The following is a 15,685-nucleotide window of genomic DNA, read 5'->3' as shown; positions in this document are numbered from 1 at the left end:
GGTTTCAGCACCGCAGACAGCTGCGGACACACTGGCATGGCATGAGATTTATCTTGTTGTGAGAGTTTGGAACCTGCTATTGAATAATTATTTATGTATATTTGATGGTATTTTACTATCTTGAATAGTATAGATAAACACATGTCACCAATGGCAGTTTACACAGACTGTTATATTAATATGAACAAACAGGAAAAATGGCAGAATGACATAAAACACAAAACTCTTCTCACTCCTGATTCCAATTATGTAATGATGACAGAGCTGATCGCTGCAGTGCACTGGAGTTTGGGTCCGTCATGTTTTAGATGCCTTTATTGGGGGTTATATTAGGTTTGAAGTTAGTTAGTTGATCTAGTTTAGTTTCATATTTGTAAATTGGCAACCAGGAGTGAAAAGGATTTTGTGTGTCATCTGGTCCTGCCTTGGTGGCCCTGTTTTGGTGTGCCAAATTAAAAGCCTCTGCTATCTACAGTTGCAAGCAAGGTAGAAGCATAATATCCTGTGCAAATCCCTGCATGGCTGATTGACATTGGAGGTCTGATTGTATTCGGCACTGCCTACCCTGATGGTCATGGCATGTCACTGGTGATATCTACCCCAACGTCAACTCTATCTACCCCTGTACCCACTGTGCTAAATACCCCAGTCAACTCTATCTAACCCAGTGCTCACTCTATCTACCCTACTCTGCCACCTACCCTAATGCCCCCTTTCCTTCCAGAGCAGATACTCAGGCAGAGGAAGTCACTTTAACTTGTTGGCAGAACCAGTGAATGAGAAAAACTCCCTTAAATAAATAGATGTGCTGCTGTTGACCTTCATTTTTAATCACAATTTCACAAAATCACAAAGAGTTGACCCAAGAAAGTTCTTTAGGCCAAAAATGAGAAGTAGTGAATTGATAATAAAAATTTAGGGGGGAAAAGTGACTGAACCCCTCATTTTCTTTCAGTGTGGAATATTATAAAAATGTAAATTAAAAATACATTTTTATATAAAGAATTGTGTTTTTTTCCCCACAAATACATCCATCTCTCCACGTACTCCACCAGTTGAATAAATGAGACTAATCCGTTGGTTGAATGAAAGAACTCCATGTGTGAGCAGTATGGTTTGGAAGTGACCGTGGGCTGAGAGAAGATAGAAATATCTCCTTCACAGTAAACAGTGGGAAGTGTTTAGTCGCCTTTTTGGAAGAGTGTGTAGGATGAAACAAGAATTATATGCACTTTAGCAGTTATCTAATTAAATCCGGCAAAATATTATAGCTCTTTCAGCTGGTTTGTTGCTGCTCCTTTAATGACATTACAAAGAGGTGGTGACGGGTTGAGCTGACAAATACTTACCTTCTCTAACTCGGGAGCAGTTTTCCGACAGTAATAATTGTCCCCATACCTGGAATGACACTCCCAAAATGAAGAAAGTCTGTCGTCTCTTTCTGTCTCTTGACTGTTTAATTTTTTCTAAAGTGTGCTCCAACAAGCGAATCGGAAAGCAAAGCCTTGGCATCATCACCAGGATTTTTAGCAACCCCAACCTAGATAGACCATCCCTTTGACCCGCCCACAAGCAGCATGCTCGTGTGCATTGTTTTTTTCGCTTGGCAAAAGCTGCAGGTGTTCTGAATGAGGCTCGGATGATCAAATATTCAACTGGCTGAAAATCAGTTGAATATTCCCCCAAGCAGGATTTGGGGCAAAAAACTTTGAATACAATGTTTTTGAAAAAAATAAGAACCATGTGAAAGTGTTGAAAAATGTGTTTGATATGTCCCCTTTCACATTGGGAGAACAGGGACATTCTAGTGGAGTGGTCGCCAACATTTTCTTGCACCACAGACCGGATTAATGTCAGACAATATTTTCACGGACCGGCCTGATGTGGTGGATTAATACAACTAAATAAAATGATACGACCAACACAAAAACTGTGGTATTGTGTAAATATAATAATAAATGTGAGTTCACTGTGTATGTCTTTTTACTTACCTGTATGTTATTCTTCTGTCTCCTCACTGGGCCTTTTCCGCTTTGCAAAGAAACTTTCTAAAGATGACTGTTTTTACCCATTTTGCTGTATCACATGACAGAGACAAGCATCTTGACATGAGTCAAGAGTGAGTCATAGACAGATGTAACAGAGATAATAAAGTCATTTTTCAAAATAAAACATTGTTCAGACTCGGATAATAAATAAAATGGAAACAATGTAAGTTATTTATTCTTTCTGTGCAGCCCGGTACCAAATGACCCATGGACCAGTACCAGTGCTTATGGACGCTGTTCTAGTGAACAGACGACCAAGTTGGATTGTTATTACAGTGACTCTCAAAACAAAACTACCAATTTCAGGAGAATATGGACTGGGAGAAAACATTGTTATGATTGTCTCTACTGAGCATATGCAGAACTACTAGTTACTATAGCCATGGCGCCCAGGACCAGGACCAGGACCAGGACCAAGACCTGGACCAGGAGTAGGGTTTCCACTGTCTCTAAATGGAGTCAGGGCCAAAGGATTTTCTAAAAATTCCACCATGAAGCCGCTTTCAGAAAGGTGTGTTTTCAGTGGCTCAGGCTGTCATGGAAATGGACCCAAACTCAACAAAAGTTTTATGTTTTCACTTGAAATTGTTGCCATAGAAATGGACCATTAGTTTTCTGACTTGTTTTGCAGCTCAAAAAGCAGCTTATATACTAAAATGCACAGTGGTGTGCAGTCAGGAGCAGCAGGGCTCGCACTGCTTGCCCGGTCAAAAATTATTATTCTTTCTTTCTTTCTTTCTTTTTTTTTTTTTTTATTAAAAAGTGATTCTGAAATATGTGTCTGGAATCAAGTGACTTTAGCAACTTTAACCAGAAGACATTATATTTTGTGGAGCTCCAATCTCCAATGTCCTCTCACGGCATCACAGCTCCTTTCCTCTGCTGGGGCAAGCGGAGAAAAGCATTGCTAACCTCTGAAGCTGGACGCTGCTATAGGGTTGTTGAGTGACAGTATCATCAGCCAATCAAATTTTGATTTGTTATTGATGGAACGCCCTATAGGGCAAGCAGACTTTCAAGTGCTGGTCTTGGTGTCCCCATTGAAATGAGCTTGACTCATTGGCCCATGGGCAAGTGGTGACGATGCACTGTTATTATCTGCTACCTTGGAGTGATGGCGGCTAATTTAACAGCAAGATCGGATGATATGATAGCAGACCTGCTCCGGGGGCCTTTGATCAAGGTGCGCATTTGCAGAAGAAATGATAATTGTGAGTAGAGGAAGACCAACACCAGAAACGAATGAGCTAACTCAGACCAACAAAAGGTTTTGTGCGGCATTTTACAGCAGGATGGATTTAATCTACAAATGATGGGTGAGTGCTAGTTTTTTGTTTGTTTTCTTTTTTTACTTTTTCTGGATTAGATTGGTGCTGCTGTTGGCATTTGGTGCTGTTTTAGTGGTGTCTTGATATGTTGTGGTTGTTGATCAGCTGTCAGGTTGGTGTGGATTAAGTACTGATACACAACAGTGGCCTTTCATTGGATTCAGATTCTGTATTTACTGTAGGACATAATGTGTGGCTGCTGCATTGGCATAGGCAACAGTACTTTTTTGTAAGGGGGGGTTGTATTTTGTTACTACTGGCCCTGACTGCAACCAGCACCACACACTACTGAAAATACATTGATAAATCCCACCTGTTGCCACTAGATGCCACTGTATGACCACAGAACGCTGCTGTACTGCCACATAACAACAATTATTACTGCTGTGTTTGACTGACAGAGCAATGATCTTTGCATGAAAAAAAATGCAATCTCTACTTTAATACTCCCTGGTGCATTTTCTTAACAGATTGTGACTGTTATGATTTGTTGACCAGAAAACATGGTATTGATATTGTAATACAGTGTTTGTTCACATTTCTTATAGAATTAACAGTATTATGGTCTCAAAATCAAAGCCTCGGTGTACAAATATGCAACTTTTTGAAAATGAAAATAGAGATAGTGAGTGTAGTATTTTGCTAATAAAATGGAAGCATAAGTTGTGAAATGTGACCACTCAACAGATTAATAATAATAAAAATAATAATTAAAGCTGCAAGCAGCATTGGACGGGACCTCGAGACTGCCCGTCGGGGGGGTGGCTATGAACGGTTAATAAAAAAATATATTATTTAAGTAAAAAAAAAAAAAAAAAAATTAGGACTTTTATTTTGAAAAAACGGCGTTGAAACCAGCTCATTAGCTAGTGATTTGTGACCGCAGCGCCTCCATTAGGCCACCTACCATATTTCAGCTCAATCGAACAATGTTTAGTAGCATGCTAATGGGCATGCTACGCCGCAAGCTAGCGGATCCACCTGAAAATCTCAGTGTGGTACTCCCCAGGTTGCCCCGATCCCAAATATGGTCTTACTTCAATTCTAGTGTCAATGACACTGCACTTATAGAACGACAAAGGTTTTTCAAAAACATCCACCAACATGAATTTGAGGGCCTTTGGCCAGGCCTCGTACAGAGGTCAGTGTGGGACGATAGAGTGACCAGGTGGAGTGCCGGGCCTAGGAGGCCCGGCTTTGTTGGCGGTGTACGAAGGTGTGAATGATGCAGCAATAAAGGTTTTTCACAAACTTCCACCGACATGAATTTGAGGGCCTTTGGCCAGGCCTCCTACAGAGGTCAGTGTGGGACATGAGCTCCAAAAGTTAGAGCACGTGCGTCGTAGGGCTCGAGTAGACGAACAAGTTTCGTATTTGCGACATTTCTCTACGACATTCCTACGGACCGTGGCGGGCGATTGAAAGTGTCTAGGTGGCGCTAGAGAGCCATTTTTGGACTTTCGGGGGCGCGGCCACTCTGAGAGGGTCAGGAGAGGGCCTGGATGAGTCACTTTTGGCGACGACGAAATACAAAAGAGACCTGCCGTTGGCTGGGCCTAGGGCCCACCCGTTGGCGAGGTCCCTAATAATATTAAAAAAATAATGTATAGGTGATATTAATGCAGGCATTTATATAGCGCTTTTCAGGACACTCAAAGACACTTTACATTACATTATTCATTCACTCCATACTGAATGGTGGTAAACTACGTATGTAGCCACAGCTGCTGGGTGGAAACTCACCTTGGCCTTGTTAATGGTGCAGTGCAGTGCGTTGTTCTCCTGGTCGTAATGCAAACTGAACTCCAAGGTTCCCAGAGTAGCTGTGAAGGAGTGCAGAGGCAGAAGTAGGAAGAAGCACCATTATTCCACCATCTGACAGAAAAACCCCACTTAGAGACCTGACAGTTGTTTGTTCACGCTAATAAGAGTCAATCAGGAAATAGATGGAACAGAAATAGACGTGTTTATTTTATTTCAAGCTTTTTCTTCAGTCTCAATTTCTTTGGTAATTCAATTAAGAACATCGGGGGGGGGGGGGGGGGGGGGGTAAACATCCAGGACTGGGTTGTCTCACAGGCTCTGTTGAAAACTTCCCATGTAATTTAAGCCTTTACAATGTTACATTTCAACATCAACAATACAGGTTTTTTGTCTTAGATCAGAGAAGGAAAAGAAATGATAAAGTGTATGGCATCAAGCCGAGACGGTGGCGGCTGCGTTCAAACAAGTGACAACATGTGCAAGGCAAAGGAGACAAGAAGCATCCACAGTGGCACTCACACCTCGGCCAGGGGCTGCTGGAGCTGAATCACTCACATCCTGTCTCTCAATGGCAGCTCAAACTGTCTGCAGACCACGGGAGGGAAAGGAAGGGAAAACCCTTAAAAGCACCCCTCAGACAATGAACAATCCCACACCAGAGTATGCCCCAGGACATTTCAGGACATTCCGAAATCTGAGTAGTTACTCTTGAACGTTCACTCCTTTCACGTCTCGCAGATTGTTTGAATCAAAGATTCCAGACACAAAAGCCATTTTACAAATCCCAGGTATTTCAGAAGTCTTACGCATTCAAGAAACTCCATATCATCTGATTTTTTTAAAGCATTCCACACACTGTGTTGTTTTTGGACATGGCAGATGAAAGATTGTGATCCTGGGAGAGTTGTGGCTAAATCTTTGGTCGTGATTCGAATCATAACAGTGCACCGTGAGCCGGGTCAAGTACAGCAGAGGTCCGTTTCACGAAGCAGGTTTAAGAAGCCATGGGCTTAACACCGAGCTCTGAGTTGAGTTACACTGAGACAGAAAACGCTGAGTTTTCGGTTTCACGACGCCGGATTATGATCAGTTTGATGAACTCAGAGTAGTTTCACCTGGAGTTAAGCGCGTGCACCACGACTCTAAAAAGACCGCATCAATGGAGCCCTGATTCAACGAGTCACCATGACAACTGAGACGCGGAGGGAGGAGTTTTTTGCGCCAGTGGAGCAGGAAGTATTGATCCCATCATATGGCGAATATGAACATATTTTAAAAAAAAATTTTAAAAATGCAACGTTGCAGCGGCTGCTAAAGAGAGGGAGGCGGCGTGGAAGAAGATTGCTGCTCAAGTGAATGCGTAAGTTCAAACGTCTTTGTCATCGCAACATTATTGCAAGGGAATACTGCTTGATGGTAGCTTATTAATTTATTTCTTTTAGGTGCAATTCCGCGGGGGAGAAGCCTCTTGGCAGCAGCTGAAAGTGAAATATAGAAACATTGTCCAATCGGGTAAGACCGCTGCTAATTTAATTGTTAATCAATACATTTCTTAACGTAAGTTCGATCATGTGTGACATTGTACAGTAAATATCAAGTGGCCATTTGACTGTGAGGTGTTTTATTCCCAACATAATGCTGTTTTCAAACACATAAATGTCTTCTCACCCATATCATGTGCTGTCAAATAATTAAGGCTAAACCAGTGTTTCTCAATTATTTTCTGTCATGCCCCCCCTAGAGGACAACATTCTTTTCAGGGCCCCCCCGAATTGTACTACCATTGAGAACCTGATAATATGTATTTATTTATCTGTATAAACCACTGTATGAGTTGCTGGTACCAGCATTCTGCATACAATCACCTGATTATCAAAATAAATTAATAAAATGAGCTGGAGGCCCTTTTTTTATCGTTCAAGCATGAATAAAGGCACTAATACTGAAAGTTGCGCCTGCCTCATGCCCCCCCTGACACCCCACCACGCCCCCCCAGGGGGGCTCGCCCCACCATTTGAGAAGCACTGGGCTAAACTAACGCACACTTTACTCAGCCAACAGAAAGAAGGCAGATGTAAAACGGGTGGTGGCCCAGCACCTCCACCTTTAACAGAGGCAGAATGTTGGGAGGCCAGTGGCTGAGGGAATCCCTGGAGGAGCTCCTCTTCAGAGCTCACCCCTCAAGATACCACTTCCTTCATAACATATAATATGCCGAGGCCTATATATCTCTTAAAGCTTATTTTTGTTCATCTTTATTTCCCCATCATGTCTTTTTTTTGTCACCCAACAGATTGTGATGGTGCTCTCTGCCTGCTGGACCCCCTCATGCCACAACAGACCTTGTAAGTAGGCAACACTCCAAAGATCTTGCAAAATGGTAGTTTAAATATACTGAAACATATTCATGTAGGATGAAGAGTACAGGAAACCCTGTCTGCTGCCTTTACAGAGGAGGATCCACAAAGGCCTGTAGAGGTATGATAGTTCTCATCCCGTTTACATTTCTGAAACATTGTGGTGGAATAAAGAGTGATATTTTGTCTACACTGAAGTATTGACACATTATTTTTAACAGGGCCTGGCTGGGCAGCAGCAGGAGGGTCCCTCAACATCCACTGCAAGGACTGACAGTGAGACAGATGTTCAGTAAACACCAGAGGTTCATTCTGGGGAATTCATGTCCAACTGTAATAATTGAATGTCCTCCTTATGACCTCCCAGTTATCTGTAAAACAGATCTATAGACTCCACCTGCTCCAGAAGATGGAAAACACTGCTAAGGAAATGCAGATGTGTAAATTGAACTACTGGAGCACAAGTTAAGGGTGGGTGTACAGTCCCAGGTGAATTATGCTAACTGCTAACTACATTAACTAAACTAGCTCTTGTATTTGTAGGAAATAAAAAAGACCAAATGAATTGTGCATCATGTCTTTATTTGGTGGTGGTGGTGGTGGTCAGACCCCGAAGTGATGATGTCATATGGTGTCTCTGACAGCTCTGCCATTTGCGAGGAAACGCAGCACAACACACAATATCTGCTATGACGTCAGGGCAAGGCTCAGCTGGTGATGTTGCTAATGTACAGAGCGATTAAACTGTGGATGTACATAATGGTCTCTGCAGTAAAACGGTACCGCTCAAAAAGGAAGGTGTCTGCAAATGCCAGTACATCTATGGTCTGATGATGCGAATATTATCTGCGAATATTAAATTCTCGGCGAAGTAATACTGCGCCTTCATCAATCGGATCATTATCAAAAGCACATTCCGTATTGAGGGAATAAAGTTGACGTCTAATTTGCCTCTGGAATAAGGCACTGCAGAACTGTTTCACCAAAACTCCCCCGCTGAATGAGGAAATGAAATCCCGTGTCCGTCTGAAAGGGGGCGGAGCCAGAGCAAAACTCCAGGTTCACTGACAAAAACCTGCTCCCGACCAGGTTAGTTCTAGAGCGTCTGTTGCCCCGGTAACTGACCGGGAGTTGACGTTACACCGCTTCGTGAAACAGGTTTGAGTTCCCACATGGAAAGAAACTATATAAACATATATGTTTTAATATAGGTTTTGATATAGGTTTGGCATATATGTGACATATATAAAATTGGCCGTTTTCCTATATGTTATGTACATATATGTACATATATGTGTGCATACATGCGCGCATATATGTACATATATGTATATAACATATATGCAGCATATATATGGTCATACATGTGCATATATGCAGCATTTATGTGCATATATGCAGCATATATATTGTCATATATGTGCATATATGTGCATATATACAGCATGTATATTGTCATATATGTGCATATAGGTTTCATATATGTGCATATATCCTCATATAGGTTCTTTCCATGTGGGATTACCCCGCTTCCTCTGGTTTGAGTTACCTCCCGTCGTGAAATGGAAAATCCCGCATTTCCCTCAACTCGGTGTTCATTAACCTGGGGTAATCCTTAAACCTGCTTCGTGAAACGGACCTCTGATGTCAGTGTCGTAAGACTGCAAACAATATCAGACAGTGTTTTCTCCAGGTTTCCTCCAAGCTGCCATTTCTATCCCAGACTCCACTGTGCAAACACCAACACCTGCCATCGCTTGAATCCAATAATCACCAATTGGCCAAAAAAAGAGCAAGTAATGCAAGAAGAGTTTGTCTGATTACTGACGGTGAAAAGCAGTTTTAATTGTAGAGCGCAAACGTCTACGTTTACTACCTTCTACACTTGGATCTCATGAACCTGGGCGACATGTCACAATAGCCACTGTTCAACCACACAGTATGTGGCGGAGCGGGGCAGAGCAGAGGTTACAGTACAACAAAGCGCATCCAGGATGCACTGTGTTTTCAGTGAATTAAAGCTCAGCTGTCATGTAAACAGCCCCAAAACACAATGAAAGTTTAAAGTTGTCACTGAAAACATTATTGTGCAAATGGGCCCTTAGGTAATTTAAGATTCTTAAAAAAAGCAACCTTGAAGCATGACCAGCTTTATTTTGTAATATTTAAAGCCTAGACAATGCCTGAAAAAGACACTTTTGAACCTTTGTATTGTTGGAATGTTTGTGAGTGTAAATACACACATAATGCAACAGCGACAGGAGAAGATTTCTGGACTTTTCACTGTGTTTTGCTCAAAGTGGTTTAAATTGACTTTATGTTAAGCTTTATATTGAGCTTGGAGTAATTTTTCAGACGAATAGATTGTTTTTTTGTGGAAATACCAACATTGTCAGTATATACAGTCCATTCTGCGCCGCAACAACGAAAAGCTTGTTTTTCCATTTTGAATTTTCACTTGAAACGTTTAAAATAAAACAAATGTTAAACACTAAAACAAAACCCACATGGAAAGAACCTCTATAAACATATATGTTTTAATATAGGTTTTGGTATAGGTTTTGGATATATGTGGCATATATAAAATGATAAAGAAAAAAATAACATTAGAGATGCAAAAAAGTGTCAACTCGCCTGAAACCATTTGAAATCTGTCTGGTTTTTAAAAAGGCTTTAGCTGCTAAACGCAACAGCAACATAACCTTTGGTTGAGATGACCGGAACCTCTGGTCCGTCCCAAACGTGGCTGAACAGGAAGTCATAGCTGTAAATAGACTTTACTAATATATGGTCTTTTACAAGTTTTCAAGATCTGCTACCATATACAGTCCAGTTTCATCCTGAGTGGACCAGACAAATTGCTATAATAACCTTTAAATTTACATGTCACACTTTTTCTTTGTTGTGGTCACAGTGTATGTATTGAAATTGTCTATATTTTTGCAAGATCAGACAGTGGTATGGAGTGGTATGGAGCAATAAAGTAAAGTGTAATCAGAGCCAAATCTGGTGCATTTCCTCCACAGAAGGTACCTAGGTTAAAATGTAGGAGGGGCTTAGAGCTGCACAGATATGTGTTATTGCAACAGTAACCTCAGCCGGGCAGCATTTTATGAATCCTCTGTTTATATCCTCTGCTTTGCACTTTTTCGAAGATATGGAATGCAAGAAGAAAGAGCAAATATGAGCAAAAATGCAGAAATAACACTAAATGACATTTTTTTTTTTTTTAATTCTCAACTCCGCTCTGCCTGGGGTTGAGCTTGCACCGCTACTGAATTAATCTAAGTGGTGTTTAACTGTAATGCAGGATTACAGTGAAAGTAAGGCACATCACATTTTCCGATATGAAGTCGCTGACTTCCACTAATGTGAACAGTGGACTCATCATTCAGGTGGTAGAGGACAAATAGGTTTTGTCAGGATGAGAAGGAGACGTCTGCTCGCCACAGACTTGAAGTTTGACTTAGCATGACGGCAGTGAGTTCGGACGAGTGGCGTTTTTCATTAGCTGCTCGGTGGAAGCAACGCCGCTCTGCACTGCAGATGCACGAGCCATCTGGATGGCTGGGGGGGTGGTCCCAGCGAGACGAGACAATGCTACCAATTCAACGGGAGCGTAATAAAGTCAGGCCACCCCTCCAGTAGCGGAGTCACACTCCAGCCTGCTGTGCAGCCTCATTTCTGTCAACTCCCAGGAGAAGGTGATGTGACAAATTTACTCCCAAACACCTCCTTAGCAGTATTGCAAAGCCATAATTACCACCATTTGTAGCAGAAGAAGCATTAATTACATAATTAGACGCAAGGAGGGGACTGAATATGCAACACACGCTCTTATCAGAAGGTATTGTGTAATTCACAAACAATTTGGTTTAGTATTCCCTTTTTTTCTCCACAGGAAAGGAGCGAGGGAAATCCAGTTTCCCACAAACATGTTGAATTACTGAGATGTTTAGAGGCACGTTGTTGAATACAGGAGCTAAATCAGGTGACTGATTGTTGACTGAAAGTCTGTGAAAATGTTTATAGCATCATCATTTCTCCCACAAAACATCTTCCTGCTGCGTACGGTGGGGGTTTACACCACAATGACATTGAGTGAATACACAAAATGTGATAATACAGTTAAATTAAAATTATGTATAAAAATATTTATTTGCAGAGTGTGGAGGCTGCATGTTGTGGGTTTTTTGGTGTTAAACAAAGTGGGTTAGTGCTGCTCAGTCTAACAGGTGAAAATCTGCCAGATTAGACAGAACATCTTTGTGTGAAGGCTCAGGTGTTACAGTCGTAATCCTGAGCTCCACTGACTGACTCTCAGTCTGATCTGGTCATTTTTTTAAAAATAGGATGAAAACCATTACAAGATGCATCCGATAACAGCTCAGGAGGAAGTGATAGTGAGGGATTGGTCAGTCTGTCCACAACACTAAACAAAGTACGAGCATTAATACTGTTTTTGGTGATTTGGTGAGTACGTCATTTTCAGATTGTTGTATAAACATAAATCTTTTCACTTTTACTTTTCACTTGAAACGTGGTCATGCCCACATGGAAAGATCCTATATGAGGATATATGCACATATATGAAACCTATATGCTGCATATATGCACATATATGCTGCATATATGCACATATATGACAATATAGGGGCTGCATATATGCACATATATGACCATATATATGCACATATATGCTACATCTATGCATATAAATGCTGCATATATGCACATATATGATGTTAAAATTGTTTTGATTTTGGGCTGTAGTCTTGGCTGGGGCCTGCTAGAATTGATAAGAACCGGTGTAAACCAGCTTACTCCTCTATTTTGATGTCCCGTGACTGGAAAAGCCCGGGCGGGGACAGGAGGAAGACCTTGGAGGAGATAGAGAAAAGGAGGCAGTAATTCTGAGCCAGGGCGCTTTTCCCATTTTCTTCCGCTGTATTCGCTTGGGCCCGGTTTTTTGGTTCTGAGAAGCAAGATCCACCTGTGTGGTGAACGGCTCTTTGAACCCAGAAATATTTCTGTAAGTGTTTTTAGGTAGATTGCTTTGTAATAAAACTCATGTGTTGATTTCATTCTCAAGTTTCATGTTTGGTGGCTTCAACTCACTGTGGTTTTCCATTTTCCTTACACGGGGAGCGAGCTGTCCCTCCTCGGGGGAGCGGGCCCCCAAACAGGACAATGACAATATATGGGCTGCATATATGCACATATATGACCATATATATGCACATATATGACAATATTTGGGCTGCATATATGCACATAAATGAATATACATGACCATATATATGCTGCATATATGCACATATATGCTACATCTATGCATATATATGCCACATATAGGCAAAATTGAGGTGCGTATATGTGAAAATACAGGCCATATAGGTCTCCTGTACTGCTTCTTTATTTCCACATATATATATAGCCCATCCCACATGGAAAGAACCTATATGAGGATATATGCACATATATGAAACCTATATGCACATAAGTGCTGCATATATGCACATAAATGACAATATATGCAGCAAATATATTGTCATATATGCTGCATATATGACAATATATTTGCTGCATATATATTCGCATATATATGCAGCATATATGCACAGAAATGCTGCATATATGCACATATATGACAATATATATGCTGCATATATATTTGCATATATATGCAGCATATATGCACAGAAATGCTGCATATATGCACATATATGACAATATATATGCTGCATATATTTGTGAATATATATGCAGCATATATGCTGCATATATGGAAAGTCCCACATGGACAGAACCTATATAAACATATATGTTTTAATATAGGTTTTGATATAGGTTTTGAATATATGTGACATATATAAAATTGGCCGTTTTCCTATATTTTATGCACATATATGGACCTATATACGCACATAGGTACATATATGCGCATATAGGTACATATATGGCCTATATGTGCATATAGGTACATATATGCACATATATGTGCATAATATATAGGAAAACGGCCAATTTTATATATGTCACATATATTCAAAACCTATATCAAAACCTATATTAAAACATATATGTTTATATAGGTTCTTTACATGTGGGCATCAACACGGTTCACATTTCACTCGAAAACTCCGGTAAAACTTAGTTTTACGACTCCTTACGCACACAATATTATCCTTAACATGTTACAACCCAGATAATATGCTTTACATTTGTGAATCTTAAGTATTTACCAACCTGTGATAAAGAAAAGAGAGAGCACATGCGTTGATCGCCGTTTACTTCCTGACATGCGCCGTCTAATGGACAGTATAGGAATTACACTTGACTCAAAAGAGCTTGTATTTGAACCAAATGATTCTAAACAAATAAAATAAAAATATGTTTTACGGGTGGGGTGTTTATTTCCATTCTTTCTATGATATAACTATATTAAAGCCTCTACACATTTGGTGGGTATAACGGTGAATGTGTATGAGCTGTAATGTGAATCTGGAAGTGACTTGAAATTGTAAAAAAAGCTTGAATGACAAAATAAAGAAAACGACAAACCATTTTGTTATACATTTCCTTCTTTTCCACTATCTTCATACAAGAAAGAATTGTCCTTATAAATGTTTCTGGAAAACATGTAGACACCATAGCTTTCCATCTCCTCTCACTTAATTGCCATCGTTAAATTACATAACATGCCACTTACATGTGATACCAATTTCACGTGTTCGCACATACATAAGTTCTTCTTGCATAATTGTGTTTTAGTTAGTTCTTAGTTATTGCCTTGATATGACAGTTGCCAAAGTGAGATATGGGCTATATATATATGTGTAAATAAAGAAGCAGTACAGGAGACCTATATGGCCTGTATATTCACATATATGCACCTCAATTTTGCCTATATGTGGCATATATATGCATAGATGCAGCATATATATTGTCATATATGTGCATATATGCAGCATTTATGTGCATATATGCAGCATATATGTGCATATATGCAGCATATATATTGTCATATATCTGTATATATGCTGCATATATGTTTCATATATGTGCATATATCCTCACATAGGTTCTTTCCATGTGGGACACACACACACACACACACACACACACACACACACTTCCACTCCTCATTGACGAGATTGTTCTGTTAATTATCAAAATCAAGTTGTTGTTTGCTTTTGTTGTTGTTGTGTTTGTTTGTTTGTTTATTTGTTTGTTTTTAATGTCCTTTTGTTTTTGCTTTTGTTATAATTGTTGTCATTATTTAGGTCTTTTGCTCTGTTGTTGCTCAGGCTGGTCTTAATCTCATGGCAGTTGGAAAATATTTAGATCACTGTGGTTACTGTATTATTAAAAAGAAAAAAATTAATGTATGTAGCACTAACAAGGGTATTGTATGTATTTTTTTTTCCCACCAAGTCTTTCTCTGTCTCTCCTCTCCTCTCCTCTCCTCTCCTCTCCTCTCCTCTCCTCTCCTCTCCTCTCCTCTCCTCCATCCTTTCACCCCAACCGGTCAGCAGAATTCCTCCACCTCTGACTCTGGTTTCTACAAAGTTTCTCCTTGTTGGAGGAGTTTTTCCTTTCCACAGTCACAAACACACCTGCTTGCTCATGTGGATATGTTGGGCTTTTCTATTGTCTCTATAAAAGCTATTGGAATGACTGTAATGTATTTAAAAATGTCTTTCTTTCAATTAATAAATACATAAATAAATAAATAGATAAATAAATAAATAAATAAAACAAATACAAAATAAAAAAGACGGAGAGCCTGATCCACGTTCATAAGGCGCCTCATTGTCTTGATCGGAAAAAAAAAGAGTCCACACGAAACTAAAAAACACTCCACTCTAATCTCACTCACTCCTGAGTATTTACACGGCTAAATCACGGTAATAATCGCTATTTTTCTGATGTAAATCGTAGCTCACTCTCGCTCGCTCCGTCTCGCTCTCTCGCCACCACTCGCTATGCAAACTTTTTCACAGGTGAGCGATTTGAAATGTAACCGCCACCTGTGAAAACTTTTGATTGGACATGGGCTCTTCTTCTCAACCAATGTGTGAAAGGTATACTGTTATATTCGACTGTTATTTTTTGAATCTCCGCTCTTTTCACTTCGTTTTGGAAGCGCTCTTGGTGCACCTTACTCACCCTAAAATGACGCGGA

The 15,685-nt window shown here is 40.2% G+C and overlaps 1 protein-coding gene across 1 annotated transcript in view; it reads right to left on the bottom strand.

The window, feature by feature from the left end:
• doc2b (double C2-like domains, beta) overlaps nt 1-15,685 on the bottom strand; it is a gene marked incomplete at both ends in the record, with an annotated part of 238,265 nt that overhangs the window by 98,304 nt on the left and 124,276 nt on the right. The window contains one exon of the mRNA XM_080508313.1: nt 5,120-5,199. Within this exon, the coding sequence (XP_080364439.1) occupies nt 5,120-5,199 (80 nt within the window). The remainder of the gene's footprint in view (nt 1-5,119; nt 5,200-15,685) is intronic.

This window comes from Blennius ocellaris (assembly GCF_963422515.1).
Source record: "Blennius ocellaris genome assembly, chromosome: 14".
NCBI lineage: Eukaryota > Metazoa > Chordata > Actinopteri > Blenniiformes > Blenniidae > Blennius > Blennius ocellaris.
Note: the sequence above shows the minus strand (reverse complement) of the source record. Positions and strands in the feature narration are given on the sequence as shown.